At 43.2% G+C, this 21,112-nt stretch overlaps 1 protein-coding gene across 8 annotated transcripts in view; it reads left to right on the forward strand.

Moving 5' to 3' along the window:
• The first annotated feature begins 2,319 nt into the window (after positions 1-2,319).
• The window catches only part of EVI5 (ecotropic viral integration site 5), a 251,225-nt gene continuing 232,432 nt past the window's right edge, over positions 2,320-21,112 (forward strand). For 5 of the 8 annotated variants that reach the window (XM_044001522.1, XM_044001517.1, XM_044001521.1 and 2 more), the window contains exon 1: positions 2,320-2,448. In XM_044001522.1, the coding sequence (XP_043857457.1) occupies positions 2,395-2,448 (54 nt within the window). In that variant the 5' untranslated portion in view covers positions 2,320-2,394. Of the gene's footprint in view, positions 2,449-15,846; positions 16,020-21,112 lie in introns of those variants that run through there. The other 3 variants (XM_044001518.1, XM_044001519.1, XM_044001520.1) reach the window with 2 other exon arrangements.

Genomic DNA, 21,112 nt, shown 5'->3' on the forward strand with positions numbered 1-21,112 from the left:
GTTTATACGCAGAAAGGGCCCCTACTCTCTTGCAACTACAAACACTAGCACTCCTATAGGTCCTGGAACTATAACCCTGTGACCCTGTGACCCTGCTCCATTATGACTGAGTACAAGTGGCCCTTTCTACCCTGGGACTATGACCTAGAGCTGAATATAAGCAATACAGATGACAATCAGCACCAGCTGTAGCTAGTGCCAGGAAAATGTCTTTTGTAATCTCTTTCTGACCAGTTGTCCAGCCTCCTTACCATCTCTCTGCTGAGAGCTCCCAAAGAAGCAACAACTTCTGCTGAAGCATATTAGATTCTGCTCCAGCCCTTTATTTTAACTCTGTGTGTCTTTTTGTTTGCTGTGCCCTTTGTGCGTCGTCTGGACAGGCCTCCACCCCAGTGTCACAGGCTTCTCTTGTAGACCTCCTAAGTTTTCTTAGGCTAGAAAAATGCTTCACTTTGAACTTTTGTTGGCTCTGCTGCTCCAAAATTTGATTTGAAGTATTATATATATATACATATATATATATAATATATGTATATATTTTTGAAGCATTATATTAAAGTTGTTTGGAGAGGAATGTGGAGAATGTTCAGCTGGGTGGCTGCCTCTTACCTGCCATCTAACTTGGCTTACCTTTTATTCTAGTTCAAATTCATTTGTAAACTAGATCAGAGAAGACTTTGGACATACCCAATCCTAAATTAGATAGCTATCTGTAACCATTTATTAAGTTGAAACCCATTTACTAAGTGCCTATTATGTGCCAGGTATTATGCTAAGTGCCGAGAATCTTTTTTAATCTCCCTCTATACAAGATTTAACTCAGCCTGGGGCAACCTGACTGACTTCTCTTAGCTGAATTTAATGGCTATGACAGTTTTTACAGTTGTTCTCATTAGGGCAAGCTTCTAGCCATTGTACTTAAGTAGACATGAACTAAGATTGCTTGAACAACCCTGAAAAGAATGTTCCAGAAAATAATAATAAGAAGCAGTGCCCAGCGAAGACTGGGCCCAGCAGCCTGGAGAGTGACATTTGGTTGAGGTTAAGTAGCTAGGTGGTCCAGGGCATAGAGGGCTGGCCTTGAATTCAGGAAAACTGGAGTTTGAATTCTTGCCTCAGATACTAGCTTCCTGTCCCTGAGCAAGTCACTTAAAACTCTCTTTAGGGATAATAATAGCACCTAACTCCCAGGGTTGGCATGTGGTTGTTGTTCAGTTGTGTCTGACTCTCTGTGACCCCATTTGGAGTTTTCTTGGCAAAGATACTAGTTTGCCTTTTCCTTCTCCAGATCATTTTACAGATAAGGAAACTGAGGCAAAAAGGATTCAGTGACTTGCCCAAGGTCACACGGCTAATAAGTGTCTGAGGCTATATTTGAACTCAGGAAGATTAGTTTGTTTTCTGGACTTCAGGCCCAGCACTGCATCCACTGCACCACTGTATGCCAGGCACTGTGCTAACCACTAGAGGGGATACAATCCAAGCCTGCCCTCAGGAAGCTTTCATCCCATTGAAGTAAAACACCACAGAAAGAAAGCTAGAAATGTGGTGTTGGGGAGTGGGGTGGGGAGGTGACTTTTAAAGTGAAGGGGTGGGGGCGGCTAGGTGGCGCAGTGGATAAAGCACCAGCCCTAGATTCAGGAGTACCAGAGTTCAAATCCGGCTTCAGACACTTGACACTTAACTAGCTGTGTGACCCTGGGCAAGTCACTTAACCCCCCATTGCCCCGCAAAAAAATAATAATAATAAAAAAGTGAAAAATAAAGTGAAGGGGAGGCTTGGTTCCTGGCAAGATAAGGTCTATGAGACAAAGCCTAGAGTCCAGGGCAGAGTTCTGGAGGGAGGGGGCTGATGAGAAAGCTGGCAGGAATGTAGACCGCATGGTTTAGAAATGGACAGGAAGTGTTATGATTGTAAATATCATACTTCTTCTAGAACACAAAAGCTTGCAATAGACTAATGCCTCAGCCACAGTTCGAAGAATAACCCAAAAGGAAAATATGAATGCAGAATTCCTTGAAATCCACCCAAGTAACATTTAAGAGGAGTTAGCCAGAGGACAAATTCCAAGGCTAGAGCCATCTATTTTGAAAAGCCTATTTATTTCCAAGGGTTCAGAATTTGCCCGGAATGAAACAACAGTGGTTAAATGACCCCCCCCCCCCACCCCCCGCCGCAATGGCTAAAAAGTCCATCAATTTTTAATCAAAACAGAACACAAGACCAAATCTCTTAGTCCTCCACTATCCCAGCTTCCCATGGATCGAATCCTTAACAAATTGATGGTGGGAGGAAAAGAAGGAGTGGATTTGGGTGGAGTGTGGTATAAACCACTCCCCATGAGTCAGCTGTAAATTTAATTCAAATTCCCAATCTCCCTCAGCTCTTTGCTGATGATGGTTACTCTCAAGATGACTACTGCCCCTGGAAAACACGCTGGGAAACAGGTAAGACCTATAAATATTTACCTGAATATTAAAATTATTTCTAAAAACAAGAGGTTTGTGTTTGAGTCAGGGTTTGTAGTCTCTGATTATTCTGAAAAAGGAAAAAAAAACCATTCCACAGGAAGTGAAGCTCTTACTTCTCATGTTTCATTTTAAGGATTTACTTCATGTGATTCCCTCCAGGGGAGCAGTGGGGACAGCCAGCCAGGAATCCATTTGGCTGATGGCAAGCCCACAGCTGAGGGAGCAAGCTTCTCGTAATTCCACACCATTTTGTTATTCTTGCTATAATGTGCAGCTAGAAATCTTGGAGGAAGAATCGCTTAGAGTCTGGTGGGTATCTGGGCTTCCTTCAGCTTTTTTTTTTTTTTTTTTGGAGAGTTCCACTGGCTAAGGAAAATGATTTGTTCCTTTAATAATCACAGTGCAAAGCTGATCTCCAAGGTGCCAACTTATCCTGGAGGGGGGAGGGTGTCAGTCAGTCAGTCAGACAATAAGCATTTATTAAGCACCAACTATGCTCCAGTCTTTGCTAAACTGGGGATACCAAAAGAGGCAAAAAACACTCCCTGCCCTCAGGGAACTGTCCATGATGTTAAACTCAAAGGAGGGGAAGAGATGCAGAATCTAAGGTACCATTTACAGGTGATGCACTGCAGTGGTGACTTCGAATCATTGAATTCAGTCTTAGACTCTGCAGGGAATCTTTAGGGAAGGGGCTTTCAAAATGAAAACTTCAATTTTATTTTAACCTTTTTTTGGGGGGGGGATGTGAATTCATGGATATGGGAAACCCCTGAGGTAAAAAAAAATAAAAAACCCAATTCCTTCCACAGAGCAACAGCTCAGCCCTAGCTTCAGAGAATCATAGATATAAAGTTAAAAGGGACCTCAGAGAAGAGCTGGGAGGAACCTCAGAGATCATGCAGTCCAGGGGTTCTTAACTTGAGACTTCTCCATGACCAAGTGGATAGAATTGGACTTGCAATCAGCGAGATCTGAGTTCCAATTTTGCTTCAGAGCCTTACTAGCTGTGTGATCCTGGACAAGTCACTTAACCTCTCAGCCTCAGTTTCCTCATCTCTAAAATGAGGATAATAATAGCACCTACTTCATAGGATTATAAAAAGGACCCAAAGAAGTAACTTATGTAAAATACTTTGCAAACCTTTTAAATATTATTGTTCATGTTATTATTATTGATAAATAAATATTATTGTTATTTCAGGGGGTTCCACAAACTTGGAACTTTTAATATTTTGAAAATTTTATTTCAAGACAATTGGTTTCCTTTGTAATCCTGTGTATTTTATTTTACACATTTAAAAACAGTATTCTGCATAGGGGTCTATGACACGGAAAAAGGTTAAGAGATCTCAATCTAATCCAATCCACTTCTTTGACAGATGAACAAACTCTGGCCCAGGAAGATTTAAATGACTTGCCCCCAGTCATTTTCTTTCTTTCTTTTTTTTGGTGAGGCAATTGGGGTTAAGTGACTTGCCCAGGGTCACACAGCTAGTAAGTGTCAAGGGTCTGAGGCCGGATTTGAACTCAGGTCCTCCTGAATCCAGGGCCGGTGCTCTATCCACTGTACCACCTAGCTGCCCCCGCCCACAGTAATTTTATTAATATAGTGTGGAAATCAGGATTTGAACCCAAGTCCCCAACTCCAAAATCCAGTGCTCCTCCCTTCCATTTCACTTGGCATCCCATTTAAGTGACCACAATGGCAGGTATCAGTAGGTAAAATGGGGCAAAATTTGAATTTCAAGGAAATTTCTTACCAAGGAAATAGAATGAACTATCTCTCCCTACATTTTTTTTTTTTGCAGGGCAATGAGGGTTAAATGACTTACACAGGGTCACACAGCTAGTAGTGTGTCAACTGTCTGAGGACAGATTTGAACTCAGGTCCTCCTGAATCCAAGGCTGGTGCTTTATCCACTGTGCCACCTCTCCCTACATTTTTTGGGGGGTGTTAAGGGCTAAAATTCTAGCTAGTCTGTCTAAAATATCTAATGAGTGGTCGCCAATAAATTATAAGCTTTAGCAAGAGTTAAGCTTTTAATCATTTATTAAGGAGAATAAGAATTTGGTAAAGAGAGAGAGAAAGGCCTACATTCATCTATCTATTAAAGGGAGAGCACATTTCTAGCTCTGCTCTCTGCCAGAGTCCCCAGGAAAAAGAGTGAGACAGAGCACCTCTCTCTTCCTTCTTCCTCTCACTAGCAAATGTCACTTCCTGACGCCCAAGAAAAGATGCATGTTTTTGCCCTCAAAGACCTTCCTTTCATGGTGGAACTTTTCTACAGTAAATCTCCAGCAGGTGGCAATGAGGGTTAAGTGACTTGCCCAGGGTCACACAGTTAGTGTCATGTGTCATGAAGTCAGAGGATTTGAACTCAGGTCCTCCTGAATCCAGGGCCAGTTCTCTATCCACTGTGCCACCTAGCTGCCCCCTCTCCCTACATTTTAAAAGTTGCCTTTGGCTGGGTGGATACCTGGGTTTATGCTTGTGATATAGATTTGCAAACTGAACCCTTATCTAACCTTCCATGTGCAAAAAGGTCTCATTTAATTAGTTGGATAAATGTAATCTAGCATAATCCAGGCCCACTTTCTTTGAATTCTTATTTTCACCCGGACCCTGGATGATGGTGCTTCAGAGATAGAGTGGCAGAGTGGTTTCTGATGATGAACCGGGCGGTGGTGGGGGGGGTGTCTCAAAATGTGCTTATAATGCAAAGAAGTCTCCTGATAGGGTAGAGGGGGATGAGACCTGTATGCTGCTTTCCTCCTTCATTCCTCTACACTCCTTGGATTTAGACTTTGGGGTTTCCATGCACTATACAAGAGTGACCAAGATACTGTTGCAGTTAATGAAGATGTAACCAGGAGAACCAAGCCCCCAAAGACCAGTTCTGAGGGAGCCATCTGAGTTCTGGAGCAGAGACAAGAAAGGAGCCTGAGTTGCTGCTGAGCCGATCTACCAAATAACTGTGGGGAACCGCGTCAGGCTGGTTAGCTGGGAGAGGGAGATTTCCATCTATTCCCATCTCTACCTCTCCTGATTTCTCTTATTTAGAGTCCGTGATCCTGATACAGGGTCTACATAGTCTTTTTCCTTATTTCTTTGCATTAGCTATGGGGGGGGTGTGGTTGGGAATACCCCCAGTCACATCCAAAGATCTGGGAGAGGAAAAGAGATGGCTTAGTGGGTAGAGCATTGGGTCTGGCGTCAGGAAGACCTGGATTCAAATTTGGCCTCAGACACTCACTGGCTGTGTGATCCTGGACAAGTCACTTAACCTCTGTTTGCTTTAATCCACTGGAGAAGGAAATGGCAAACCATGCCAGTGTCTTTGCCAAGAAAACCCCAATGGACGGTATAGTCCATGGGGTCATGAAGAGTCAGATGTGACTGAACGACTGTTCAGCAGTTAGGACGTGGCTGGAAGCAAGTATCTGTATGAAACAAAACTATTTCCTTTCATGTTATGTTGTCTACAATAAACTATGTGGCCATAGTATGCTGACATGTTGAATCCAGCTGGAGGAAACCCAGATGAGCTTACACTAGTCAGGTTTTGTTGTTGTTCAGTTGTTCACTCGTGTCCATCTCTTTATGATGCCTTGGACCAGAGCACACCAGGCCCTTCTGTCCTCCACTATCCCTCTGAGTCTGTCCAAGTTCATGTTCAACGTTTCCATAATGTTATCTACCCATCTCATCCTCTGCCATCCCCTTTTCCCTTTGTCTTCAATCTTTCCAAATATCAGAGTCTTTTCCAATGAGTCAGTCAACTCACGTCTCACTTAGGTACCCAATATATGCCAAGCACTGGGCTAAGACTGTAGATACAAAGAAAGGTACTGCTCTTAAGGAGTTCCCAGTCTAAGGTGACAACATGCAAGCTAATATGTACGAGTAAGACATATAGGGCTGGATTGGGGAAGGCTTCAGAGGGAAGCCACTAAGATTAAGGAGGATGCTTGTAGAAGGTGAGACTTTAGCCAACACTTAAAGGAAGTCAGGGAAACCAGGAGAGAGACTCATAAACTGGATATAATTATAAATTTTATATTTTAACATTTTGAATTATATTTCACTTCATTTCCTTGACTAGTTTTGGACCCAGATGGTGGGAGTTTAATCAAACCACTTAGAGAAGCCATGGACTTGTTGAGGGGTAGGGAAGTAGGCTAGGAATCTGTAGGGTGGGAGCAGTTAGGATACCTAGTAGAGCTATTACAACCTTTTTTGGGGGGAGCAGAGCAATGAGGGTTAAGTGACTTGTCCAGGGTCACACAACTAGTGTTAAGTGTCTGAGGGCAGATTTGAATTCAGATCCTCCTGAATCCAGGGCTGGTGCTTTATCCATTTTGCCACCTAGCTGCCCCCTATTGCAGCATTTTAAAGAGACTTTCCCACCATTGGCCAGGGAAAAATTGTCCAGGTTGCTGGGCTAGAGGCTCAAGTAAAGGACCACCTGATGGGCAACTTAAATGTACTGCCTTGCTGGAAAATAAATTCAGCGACATACAGTCTTCTTGGAGGTTTAAGGATCATTGTACTTGAGCCACACCAGCAAGTTGAACTGTTTGAACAAGCATCACACTTAGAAATAAGTTTTCAAAGTTTCTCACTCTCAGGCAAATCAAACAGTATTCCTCTTCATATGCTTGACCCTTTTTTGGTTGTTGTTGTTCAGTTGTTCTCATGACCCCATTTGCAGTTTTCTTGTCAGAGATACTAGAGTGGTTTTCCATTTCCTTCTTCAGCTCATTTTACAGAGGAAGAAACTGAGGCAAACAGGGTTAAGTGACTCACCCAGGGTCATGCAGCTAGTAAGTATCTGAGGCCAGAACTCAGGAAGATGAGTCTTGACTCCAAACCCAGTGCTCTATCCACTGCGCCCCCAGCTCCCCCATAACTGGTCTTAGTACCTAACTATAGCAAGAGCAAGAGAATGAATGTTTTCTGTGGAGCTACAGTCTAGCTTTTTTTGCATCTCAGCTTACCTAACAGCAAAATAAGCAGACACTTGAAAGACCACAAACACAGCCTTTCAATCAGGGGCTCAGATAAAGATACTGCTAATCCCAGAATTTCAGAGTTGGATGGGATCTCAGAAACCCCCTAATTCAGCCTATCCCTGAGTGGGAATCCCATCTCCAAGCTACCTGACAAGGGATCATCCAAGCGTGTCCAATGATGGAGTGTGTCCAATGATGGAGAGCCCAATGCTTCCGGAGATTCCACTCTGGGATCACTGTAATGATTAGGAACCTTTTCATTATTGTCCAGCCTACTCTGGGACTCCTACCCAACTCCTAGAAGTCTTCCCTAGAAATTGTTCTACTGCTGTGTTATTGAGGTTGGAGCAATATGGATGGCTGATGGAATTCATGACAAGGCTTTTATGGACGGCTCATCTTGCCTCCACCCCACTACAGAAATGGAAAGTTGGTCGAGAAGGTACCAGGCCTTGAATTTTGGATGAAGGTAGAAAAGCATTCACGGTGACACTGATGCATGCTGAGGGAATAAGTCTCAGAATTTGTGTCTAAACCCTTCCTATGGTTTCGCAGGAAGGAACTAGCCTCCCAAAATTAGGATCATTATTTTGGAGCTAGAAGCAACCTTACTATTAATGTTCTGGGGATTGGACTTTGGTTGTTCAGTTGTTTTTCAGTTGTTTCTAACTGTTCGTGATCCCATTTGGGGTTTTCTTGGCAAAGATACTGGAATGGTTTGATATTTCTTTCTCCAGCTCATTTTACAGATGAGGAACCTGAGGCAAACAGGGTTCAGTGACTTGCTCAGGGTCACATAGCTAGTAAGTGTCTGAGAATTGGACTACATGATGCTATATCTGATGCAAAATGCTTTATTTACATCTCCTCATTTGATCCTTAAAACAACCCTGTGAAGTAGGTACCACTTTATAGATGAGGAAACTGAGGCTAAGCTGCTTGACCATAGAAAGTGGCAGAGACAAGAGTCAAATACAAGCTTTCCTTATCTCCAAGTCTAGCAGTCTAGCCATTATACTACCCTGTCTTTCATTAATAATTTTTAGGGTCTTTTCCAGCACTGATATTCTACAATTAGATGAAAATAAAGAACTGTTTGAGGGGTAAGGTGATATTGATCCCAAGAATCTGGGAAGGATTCCTTGAGAAAGTAGTATCTGAGTCAGGCTTTAAAGGTGGTGGGAGTGGGGCTGAGGGTGTGCAATTTTGATTACATAAAACTTTTTTGATTGCACAAACAAATCCAATGCAGCTAAGATTATAAAGGAAACAGTTAACAGGGATTTTTTTCCTGGATGTTTCTTTGGTGAAGATCTCTTTTCTAATAAGAAAAAGAGCTGTTACCCAATTGAAAAGTGACTAATGTATATGAACAGGCAATTTTTTCCCCTTTATTTAGAATTTTATTTCCCCCCAATTACATGTAAAAACAATTTTAATGTCCATTTGAAAACCTTCGTGCTCTAAATTCTCTTCCTTCCTCTCCCTCTCCCCTTAAAAAGGCATGTGTATTCATACAGGCAATTATCAAAGGAAGAAACCCAAGCTACCTGTAGCCACATGAAAAAATGCTCCCAATCACTAATAGTAAAATGCAAATTATAGAAATTTTGAGGTTCCACCTCATACCTATCAAGATTGGCAAAGTTGACAAAAAAGGAAAATGACCAATGTTGGAGGAATTTTGGGAAAACATGTACATTGATGTATTAATGCAGCTGTGAATTGGTATGGTCATTCTGGAAAGCAATTTGTACTTAAGCCCCCAAACTTACCAAGCTATGTCTAATCTTTGACTCGGTGAAGCCATTATATATCTATACCACCAAAGAAATCAAAGAAGGAGGAAAAGGGCCCATATGTACAAAAATATTCATAGCAGTTCTTTTTGTTGTGGTAAAGAACTGGAAGCTAAGGGGATGACCGTAGATTGGGGAATGGCTGAACAAATGATGAAAGAGATAGTTTTACAAAACTATATTTTTTTATAGTTTTAGAAAAACCTGGGAAGACTTGTGTGAAATGATGCAGAGTGAAGTGAGCAGAACCAGGAGAACAAGTTGTATCAGAACAACAATATTATAAACACTGAACCAATTGAGAACATAATGATCATTTGTAATTATAGAAGACTTATGATGTAGAATACTACCTGGCTCCTGAAAGAGATAATGGACTAAATATGGAGAATGAAACAAACATTTTTGGATATGGCCAAAAATGGGGATTTTTTTTGGCTTTAGCAAGCATATTTGTTATAAAAGTTGGTTTTTCTTTTTCAGCAGGAGATAAGTAGGATATGAAAGGAGAAACATATATGTGTGAACTGCCTATTGGATATTTTGAGCTGGATGTCCCATTTGCATCTCAACTCAACATGTCCAAAATGGAACTCATTATATATTTCCCCAAACCCACCCCTCTTCTGAACTTCTCTGCTTTTATGGGGGGGGGTCTCTACCATCTTTCCACTCAGCCAGGTTTGCAATCTTGACTTTATTATCCTTCACTCCTAGCTGTTCCATATCCAGTTGCTGAATCTTGTCACTTTTAGCTTCACAAGATTTCTTAGTCTGTCCTCCTCTTTCTATTCACATGACCAACATCCTCACCTAAATTATACTAATCTCTAGCATAGAAGAATTATACTAATCTCTAGTATAGAAGAACTAGTTGTTCTTCCTACCTTAAGAATCTTCCCTCTCTAATCTACCTTCTGTAGAGCTGTCAAAGTGATTTTCTTAAAATACTAGTGTATTGTCACTCCCCTTCTCAAGAAACTCCTATAGCTATTGCTTTTACAATAGAAGATAATAACAATAACAATAACACTAACTAACATTTATGTAGCACATAGCATGTGCCAGGCACTATGTTAAGCTCTTTATAATTATTATCCAATTTCATCCTCATTATGACTCTGGGAGATAGGTGCTATTATTATTCCCATTTTATAGCTGAGGAAACTGAGGCAGATGGAGGTTAAATGACTTGCTTATGTTTGATATTTAAAAGCCCTTTAGCTGTGTTACCTTGGACAAGTCACATTTAACAAATATTTGATTTATTGAAGTAGAAAGGTCAGAGAAGCTTTCATTGGTTTCACTCTTCCAGGTCCCTTATCAGTTTATCCTATCTTTTCCTGCACCATAATCACTCCCTTCATTATCTCTCTTTTCTCCTCAGAAGAGTTTACAATTGAACTTTTCAGTCAGTGTCAGACTCTGTGAAGAAAGAAATCTGTTGCCCTTTTAAGAAAATTCCTATCCAGCTGCCTAAGGACTCACATGCCTGAAATTCTATTGTGTGACACCCCTCCCCTTGCTCTGGCTGAAAGCTGATTGGTTCCAATATGCATATTTAATCTTGCTCCAGTCAGAAACTCTTCTACAGCAGTCAGTCAACATACATTTATTTTTTCATTTATTTTTTTTTTTAGTGAGGCAATTGGGGTTAAGTGACTTGCTCAGGGTCACACAGCTAGTAAGTGTTAAATGTCTGAGGCCAGATTTGAACTCAGGTAGTCCTGACTCCAGGGCCGGTGCTCCATCCACTGTGTCACCTACCGGCCCCCAACATGCATTTATTAAGCATCTCCTATGTACTATAGGTTGAGGTTGGATTGTGAAGGATTTGAAATGCTAAACACGTTTTTATATTTTATCTTAGAAGCAAGAGAGAATCAACTGGAGTTGACTGAATAGGGAAGATTTATACTTAAGGTAAATCATTTTGGCAGCAGTGTGGAGGGTGGGCTGGAGTAGGGAGAGACTTGAGGCAGGGAGACAAATTAGGAAGTCATTTCAATAATCCAGGTGAGAGGTAATGAGGTCCTGGATAGCTGTGTGAGTAGAGAGACAGGATGAGAGACTGTGGTGGTAGAACTGACAAGATTTGGCAAGAGATTGAATATGTGTGGTCAGGAAGAAAGAGGACTTGAGGTTAACACTGGGGTTTTGAATTGGGGAGACTAGAAGAATGGTGGTACCTTCAATGGAAATAGGGGAGTTTGGAAGAGGTGAAGATTTTAGATTGAGTTTGAGATGTTTTCAAGATATTCAGTTAGAAATATCCAATAGGCAATTGATGACGTGGTTATGAAGCTCTGGGGAGAACCTAAGACTGGATGTAGGTACATGTGTGTGAGTCATCAGTACAGAGAAGATAATTAAAACCCATGAGAATGGGTGAGATTGCCAAAAGAGAAGGTACACAGAGAGAGAGAGAGACAGAGACAGAGACAGAGAGTCAGAGAGATAGACACAGACAGAGACAGAGAGACACAGAGAGAGAGAGAGAGACAGAGAAGAGTAGGGGACTTGGCACAGAGACTTGTTAAACACTGACATGGACAAGGTTTGATATGAGAAAACAGGAATACTTGGGCAGGTAGGACAAGACAAAGGAGGGATTAGTGTCATGAAAGCCCAGAGAGGAGAGAGTATCCAGGGGGGGAGGGTGGTCAACAGGGTTAAGGATGGGAGGAAACAAGCTGTTATTGAGCTCTTACTATGTATAAGACACTGTACTAAGAACTTTACAGATATCTCATTTGATTTTCACAACAACTCTGGAAGGTAGGTGTTATTATGTCCATTTTACACCTGAGGAAATTGAGGCAAGCAGAGGTTGAGTGACTTACCTAGGGTCCTACAGCTAATATATGTGTGGCTGAATTTGGATTCAAATCTTTCTGATTGTAGGTCCAGCACTCTGTCTACTGTTCTACCTGGCTGCCTAAAGGAAGAAGGTAGGTATGGGGCAGCCAAGTTGGCACAGTAGAGCACTGGACTAGAGTCAGGAAGACCCGAGTTCTCATCCTACCTCAGACACTTACTATCTGTGTAATCCTAGGCAGGTTATTGACCCCTTGCCTCTTTCAGTTTCCTCATCTGTAAAATGGGGATAATCATAGTATCTCTCTTATAGGAGTGTCCCTAGATAAAAAGCGATTTGTAAACCTCAAGGCACTAAACAAATATCAGCTATTATTATCAGGAGGATGAGGGCTGAAAAACAACCAACGGATTTGTAAATTTAGATATTATTGCTCACTTTGGAGAGAGCATTTCCACTCAAAGCATGTTAGGAAGCTGGGGATGAGGCAAAGAAAATCATAGCATTTATATAGAGAACTTTAAGCTTTGCAAAGAACTTTCTACAAATTATCTCAGTTGATTCTGGAAATTACTGCTATCAGTATCCTTCTTTTACAGATGAGGAAACTGAGGCTAAGAAGATTAAGCGACTTGCCCTTGGGACACAGCTAGTGGCTAATGCAGGATTTACCCTGTCTCCAAATTGTTATCCCCTTCACCAAGGTGCCTCAGTGGGGGACACTTGGGTATGTTTGAAGGCAGGCGATTGGAAGACAGGGAAGATTAGAGAGAGGTGGCGATCTGCAGGCAAGGAAGGGCTCTTACACACATGAGAGATGGTGTGGCCTTGGCAGGGTGGTGGGACACCTAACTATCAGAGCCCGGGAGAAAGGAGACAGACACCACAGGGTGGGAGGGATATTGTCAAGGATATTGAGATGAAGGGAAGGGGAGAAGATGGAGCTCAGTCAAATGGCCTCTATTTTCTCAGTAAAGTCAAAGGCAAAAGTCCTCTGCTGACAGAGAGGGAGGGAGGGGTCAGTGTGGGAAGCTTGAGGACTGAATAAAAGGTTTGAAAAAGCTTGTGTGCAGGCACGAGATAGAGAAATCAATTAGAGAGGAATAAAAGGGCTGCCTTGTTGCAGTGAGGACCCAGTCGAAGTTGGATACCTTGAATTGATAATGGAGCCAGTCATTGCCCAGTCCCCAGTCCTCTGTCCAGTGTAGTTCTTAGTTCATTTAATTGATCTTTTTATCCATTTTAAGGTGGCTGGATATTGGTGAAATAGAGGAGGTTGCTTGTGCTTGTGAGACTGCAGAACAGGCAGGCGTCGATGGGTTTGGGTCTGAGTACTCGATAGGAGTACCCAAACTGATGATCATTTTTGACTTTGTGATCTCAGTACATAGCCCAGGGCCTGTTACATTATTTATTTTTTTATTTTTAGAAATTTTACTTATTTTAATATATTATTTAGATTTATATTATATCAATTTATTGTATATTATCTATAATAATACATACTAACTTTTAGTTATTTATTTTTCTTGGCTTGTGAATGGAACTCCCAAGTGATGAAACTCCCTTTCCCTATGCAGATGTGGGTCTTACATGGCTGCCATTTAATAGCTAGCATTTATATAGTGCTTTACAAATATTATCTTATTTACCCTTACAACACTTACGTGCTAGTATTAATAAACAGGTGCTATTATTAATCCCCATTTTACAGATGAGAAAACTGAAATAGGTAGAGGTTAAGTGATTTGTCTAGGGTCATCCAGCTGGTAAAGTGGCTGAAATGGAATTTGAACACAGATCTTCCAGACTCAAGGTCCAATCTCTTTCCACTGTGCCACCTAGCTGCTTCATTTAAGGAATGCTAGTGGAATTGAATTGATGAGATCACAGACCCATTGGAGTATGAAGTATGAAGAGCATCCCAGATAGTTTGAGATAATGAAAAGAAAGCTTGCTTGAACACAGGATTTGTTTGAATTGAATCAATTAAAAGTGCATTCCAAGTGAGTGGGTATCCTTTGGGACCTTGAAACTGCAGCTCAGTTAGACTTCCACTTCATGGAAGTATATCTGGAGAAGTTGTTGTGGCCTTCATTGCTTCCTGCTTTGTAGCTATTTTGATGTTGATTAAAATCAATGTTATGAAATGCCATGAACTCACCCAAGCAGTCTAATTCCAAATATCACAGAGGATGAAATTCCAGGGTTTTAATCTTAGCTGGGGGAGGGGGGATGTCTTGAAACCTTTCCATCTTGCAGTTATTAGGCTTTACTTCTGGTTTTCTACTACTTCTTAATGTTATTGAATCAATTATTGGATGAGATTTGGGGGAAATGACAGAATTTTTGCTTCCAACAGCTCCCATTATCTGTGTAATCCCTTTCAGGGACCACCTTCTATAGATTTAAATGAGAAAATAACCAGTTACCATTAGGGATAATTTCTAGGCAAATGAGTTAGGAGTTTTTTGTTCTGATAATTACAAGGAATCTGATAAACCACTTCTGAAGTGCATAGGAGCCTGCGTTTATCTCTCTTCCTTTTCTCTATATTGCCTGTTTTCCTGGGATGCGGCTTGATGTAGTGGGTTGCCTTGGTCTCGAACCAAGTACATCATTAGGCTTTGCAGAATTCCTGCTTGGCTGCCAGAGAGTTTGGTCTTCTGGGTGGCTGCTTGGCTGGCCTTCAGATCCTGGTGCCTCGGCTTGGAAGGAGGGTGGGAGGGAGGGAAATCCTGGCAGACTTCCCATGGGTGTAGTGTGCCTTGACTACTGATCGTCAAGGGCTTTTTACCAGTGCATGGGCCATTTACATGATAATTATTGTTTTGGAGAAGTTGCTTCCTTGGTGGGGCTTCAGCCTCTGGGAGAGTGTGGGTTGGAGTGGGTTCGTGCTCTGGAGGATGAGTGAGGTATGCATGCACTCCAGGGGTCCCTTTCAAGGCAATACTGATGATGATAATAATTATGATAACAATAATCATTCTAATATCTAATAATAATGATCTAATATTTTGATAATACAGTATAACAGCGTAGAATATAACAATAATGATGTGTAATATAATTATAACATATAGTAATTATTATACGTCGATATGTCAATGTGTAATGTAATTATATCTGAATATATAATTACAGGTATGTAATATTAATAATATACAATGTTATACCAATGCAGAATATAAAATAGGATCTATAATTATATGTAATTTATAGTAGAATATATAATTAAGTATACCATACAATAGAATATACGACAATTTTAGATAGTAAGATTACAGCGCGCTTTCGCGTTTGCAAAGCGCTTTCCCCCATTTCACAGAGGAGGAAGCTGAGCCAGCAGCCGGAGGTAAAGGTACTCGCCCAGGGTCACCCGGCGGGTGAGGCTGCCTCCGGGTGCCGCCCCCTCGCTGCCCCAAGGGATCCCTTCCACGGCGGCCAGTGTCCCGCGCCAGCGTGGGCCTCGCGCCAGGGAGGAGGGACTCCCCACGGCCGGCTCCGATTCCAGCCCAGCCCGGCCCGGTCTGGCCCGGGCCCGAAGCCCGCTGCGCGGCGGAGGCGGCCTCTGTGCCTTTAAGGCGCCGCCGCCGCGCCTGCGCGCTGGGCTTCCCTGGCGGTCTGGCCGGCCGGGAGCGGCGGCGAGGGCGTGGGGGGGTGTGTGTGTGGCGGGGGGGACTGCCGGGGTCGGAGTCCGCGTCGGCGCAGCAGCGGCGGCCCCAGCGGGGGGCCGGCAGTCGGGGTGCGCGCGCTGAGCGACCCTCGGACGGACGGCGGCCGGGAGGGGCGGCGGCGGCGGCGGCCTGGGGAGCTGGGTTGAGGCGGCCACGAAGAGGCGGCGGCGGCGGCGGGGGCTGCCCGGCTGGATGGGAAGTTGATGCGGACGCCGGAGCCCGCCCAAGCTCTCCAAGGTAAGGAGGGCAGGAGGGAGGCCCGTGGCCGGGGGGCCCGGGGGGCCCGGGGGTGCGGGTCGGCGTTCAGTGCCCCTCGACGCGGCCCCGGGCCCGGAGCCTGGGGCCGAGCCGCCTGAGCTGGGGGGGTGGGGGGGGGGGAAGGCGAGTGGTCGGAGCCCTCGGGGAGCGCGCGTCCCGGGGACCCATGGGCGGGGAGCCCCCCACACCCGCCCGAGGCGGGGAGCCGGCCGGCGGCCGCGCGTCCCCCCGGGAGTTCTTGGAAAGCGCTCCCGAGTCGCCCTCGGGGCCGGGGCGTCCCCCCTTCCCCCGGAGCTCAGCTCCTGCCGGCGATCAGTCCTGACTTAGCCCGGGCTGCCGCGGGCCAGGAGGGGCCGGGACCCCGGCTCTGGCTCCAGCTCCAGGCTCGGGTCGGAAGAGGGAAGTCGCGCCTGCAGCTCCCTCCATCCTCCCTCCGGTCCCGGCGCTCCCGGGCCGGGACTTTAAAGTGTTGTCTTTGTGCCCAGAGACTTGACCTCCCAGTCCACTCGACGTCTCCCCCAGCAGCTCTTGACTTGGGGGCTTGAGAAACTTCTTGGACGGTTTTGTTCCGGGCCCGGAACAAATTTGGAAGAACTCTTAGAACACTGCAAAGGAGCTGGTGGCCTGGGGGGGTTCAGTAGTAAAGACAGCCGGCATCTGTGTGAAAGTGCTTTACAAATAGCTCACAACAGCCCTGGGAGGGAGGGGCGATCATTATCCCCATTTTACAGATCAGGAAACTGAGGCAAGCAGAGGTGAAGTGGCATGCCCACCCTCACGAAGCTTAGTCAGTGGCTGAGGCTGGATTGAAATTCAGGAATTCCTGACTCCGGGAAGAGTAACTCTTCTGAACTTCCTGACTTCCTTGCACCTCATCCACCAGGACTGGTTATTATATTTAATCTGACAAGTCAGTCAGTCAATAAACATTTATTAAGTGTCAGCTCTGTGCCTGTCACTGTGTGTGCCAAGTGCTGGAGAGACAGAGAAGGGTAAAAGACGGCCAGTCTCTGCCCTCAGGGACCTCACAGTGTTACCAAAAAACCGTTCACAGGCAATATGCAGAATAAATTGGAAATATTCAGCAGAGGGAAAGCACTAGACGTTCAGAAAGTGGGTGCAGAAGGTGGGAGACTTGAAGTGAAGCAGCAGGTGGAGATGAGGGAGAACAGGCAGAGCTGAGAGATAGATGGAGGGTCGGGTTCCAGACCGTGGGAGTTTGTTAAGGGGAGGCAGGCTGACATGTTTAGCTGCAGCCTTTATTTACTAAGAGCACTTTGACAGCGGAGTGAAGGATGGATTGGAGCAGGGACACATGCAGGGGGTCAGACCCACCCTCACGCTGCTGAGATAGTTGGAGGACATGAGGGTCTGAATTAGTAGGAGAGAAGGGGCAGGGGGCTGCTTGCCCTCTGCCCAGAAGCCTGGAGTTGTTGATGGGCACGGTTTACTGCTGCTAGCCTTGGGAAAGTCTTTTGAGTATAACTTCGATCTTTATGCTTATAAAATTTGCTTGTCAATTAAAGTGACTGATACAGTACCAAATGGAAATGCAGGTAAATCTGGTCTAGAATTGAGGCCAACTCTTAGCTTGAATATTGTAGGGACAGTTCCTCTCCATCTGCCAGGGAAGTGCATGGTGATGTTTTTGTCTCAATTGTTACTGTTCACTAGTGTCTGAATGACTCCGTGACCCTATTTGGGGTTTCCTTGGCAAAGATACTGGAGTGGCTTGCTATTTCCTTCTCCAGCTCATTTGACAAATGAGGAAGCTGAGGCAAATGGGGTGAAGCGACTTGCTGAGGGTCAAGCAGCTACTAAGTCTCTGAGAGCAGATTTGAACTCAAGTCTTCTTGACTCCAGGGCTGGTGCTCTATCCACTGCACTACATAGTGCACTTCTATTATCACTTCTATTTTGGCCAGATAAAGGGTAGTTAAAGAATGAACTCATCCTTCTCAATACAGCTTCTGCTCATGCTATTCTCATCAATGATTCTATGATTTTCCCAGTCACTCCTTTCAAACTTAGGGTTATTCTTGATTCCTCCCTCTTTCTCATAGATTCAGTCACCTTGTCTTTCATTTTTAATGTGTCTTGGATGATATTCCTTCCTGTTCACTTTAGACTGTAAGTTACTATGGAGGTCTGTGGTACCTACTGTTGGTTTCGTATTGTAAAGTAGAAAAATGGGCTTTCATTCTTCCTGTTTTCACACCTTTCCAGAATACCCAGCACAACCTTGCAAACTCTCAATTGGATCATAGGCCTATAGGTTTAGAGCTCAAAGGGACTTTAGAAGCCATCAAATCTAATGCCCTTACTTGACAGATAAAGAAACTGAGGCATACAGAGAGAGAAGGAATGACATGGATACCATGCTGTTTTAGAAATGCTTATCTGTCAGTCTCACCTAAGATGAATCGAAATGGGTATAAGTCTTAAAAGGTATCTTACTACAAGAGTCCAGAGCTCGCTCCACAAATCTGCTCAGCTTCTATGAATTTCTGTTTCCAAGGGAAAAAATAAAAGGAAAATTTAAAAGCAGCACATTGATGTAGAGGATAGAGTGCTGGACTTGGAGTAAGGAAAACCATGTTCAAATCTTGTCTCAGGTACTTACTATTTGTGTGACCCTGGACAAATTACCGAACAGTAGGTACCACAGGCACCGCGATGAAGCAGCAGAACCTGTGGTGACATGTGACATGAACGAATATGGCACGGTCTAGTAAAAATGTCAAAACAACTAACTAAGTATAGTCCAGCAATGCAGATTCTCATTTTGGCAACATCCAAAAATGCATGTCTCGGTCAGAATTTTAAGTCCATCCATTCTGGCAGGATGTAAGAGGGGAGGAAAGGGGAAAAGTATTTATATTTATCTATGTGCTAGCCACTGTGCCGTGGTTTATTACTGCATTGCTCAAAGCTTTAAAGTCTTTCAGAGTTTTTTTTCCCCTTTATAATGTAGTCATTGTGTAAATTGTTCTCCTAGTTTTTCTCACTTCACAGCATCAGTTCATAGAGGTCATCTCAATTTCTTCTGAAACTGTCCATTTGTCATTTCTTATGACAGTACTATTCCATTCCTTTCATGTGACACTTTATCCATTCCCCTGTGAATGGACACACCCTCAGTATCCAATTCTTTGCCAACTTGAAAAGAGTTGCTATAAATATTTTTGTGTGTTTCCTCTTTCTTTAATCTCTTTGGGGAACAGACCTTGTAGCTATATTGCTGGCTTACTAGCTTTGGGGGCATATATCACTACAATTGATTTCCTTTGTACTCATATATATTTTATGCATTTCAAAACATTGTTCTTAGTGGAGTCCATTGGTTTCACCAGACTGCCAAAGGGTTAGAGTCCATAAGTTCAAATCTCACAACCGTGTAAAAGGCTAGGTATTATTGCTCAGTAGAACTTCATTTTGTTCTCTAGCTCAATACCATAATGATACCCTATTCTGTTGTCCAGCTTCCCAAAGAAAGTTTGCTTGCATAATACCATGGCACATACTAGCTTTGGACATTTGATGGAAAAACCTGCTATTAACTTTGCAGATGACAAAGCTGATATGTTAGATGAAAGATTTGGGACAGATAATATATTCATTTACAGAATTAGTACCCCAAAAGATCTAGACAGATTAGAATGCTGGACAGTCTTAAAAAGATGAAATGTAATTGGGACACCTCATCCTTAGGACCAAAAAAAGAACTGCACACAAGGTGGGGAAAGCTGTGGCTTGATAAGCAGTTGATGGAAAAGAACTTTGCTTTTAAGTTCATCACAGGATCAGAGACTTCATTCTCATCTTATGGGACTGCCAAATGATGTCTTAATTTACAATTCTAATATCTTTTTCCCAAAACCTCTTTGTTCTTGAAGTCTGTAGTGTTTGACACTGTTGATCATCTCTTCTTGAATATGTTCTCTTTAGTTTTCAAGAGGCTGCTCTCTTGCTTATCTTCTAACAGTCTGACTCTTCTTTCTTGGTCTTTCTTGCTGATTCTTTATCTGTGTCATGCCCATTAACATGCTCATTAATGTTCCCTGAAGTTCTGTCCTGTCTTTTCTTTTCTTCTTTTTCTTTCTATAATATCTCACTTGCATAATAATAATAATAATAATTTTTAAAGATGACTTTTTTTTAGTGAGGCAATTGGGGTTAAATGACTTACCCAGGGTCACACAGCTAGTAAGTGTTAAGTGTCTGAGGACGGATTTGAACTCAGATACTCCTGACTCCAGGGCCTGTGCTCTATCCACTGCGCCACCTAGCTGCCCCAAGACGACTTATTTTTAAAGGTCACTTATCATCTCTCTGCAGATGATTTCCAGATCTATATATCTAAACCGAGTCTCTCTCCTGAGTTCCATCTCCCTTTTGGACATCTTAGATTAGATGTCCCATAGTTATCTCAAACTCAGCACGTCCAAAACAAAACGAATGAGCTTTCCTCCTAAACATTCATCTATTCCAAACTTCTCTTTTACTGTTGAGGGTACCACCTTCCTTATAGTAACCCAGGTTTAAGCTCAGCCTACATATTCAATCCATGGACCAAATCTCGTTTCTACCTTCACCAAAAGTCCCCTTCTGTAGACCAACACCACCAGCACTCTAGTCCAGGCTTCCATCTGTTCTTGCTAAGTCTTATTGTTGTTATTATATAAATTGTTCTCTTGGTTCTTCTCACTTCACTTTGCATTTTATAACATGTCTTCTGGAGTTTTTCTGAAACCATTCCCTTCATTGTTTCTTACAGAGCAATAGTATTTTATCCCATTCATATATCATAACTTGTTCAACCATTCCTTACTTGATGGCTTTCCCCTCTATTTCTAATTTATTGCCACCACAAATGGAGCTGCTATAAGTATTGTTAGTATACATGGGCCATTATCTTCTTTCTTTGATTTCTTTGGGTGTGTAGACCTTTTAATGGTATCTCTAGGTCAAAGGATATGCCCGGTTTAATAACTTTTTGGGCATAGTTCCATATTGCTTTTCAGAATGGTTTAACCAGTACATAACTCCACTAATAGTGTGTTAAAGAACCG

This window comes from Dromiciops gliroides, chromosome 4 (genome assembly GCF_019393635.1).
Source record: "Dromiciops gliroides isolate mDroGli1 chromosome 4, mDroGli1.pri, whole genome shotgun sequence".
NCBI classification, from domain to species: Eukaryota; Metazoa; Chordata; class Mammalia; order Microbiotheria; family Microbiotheriidae; genus Dromiciops; species Dromiciops gliroides.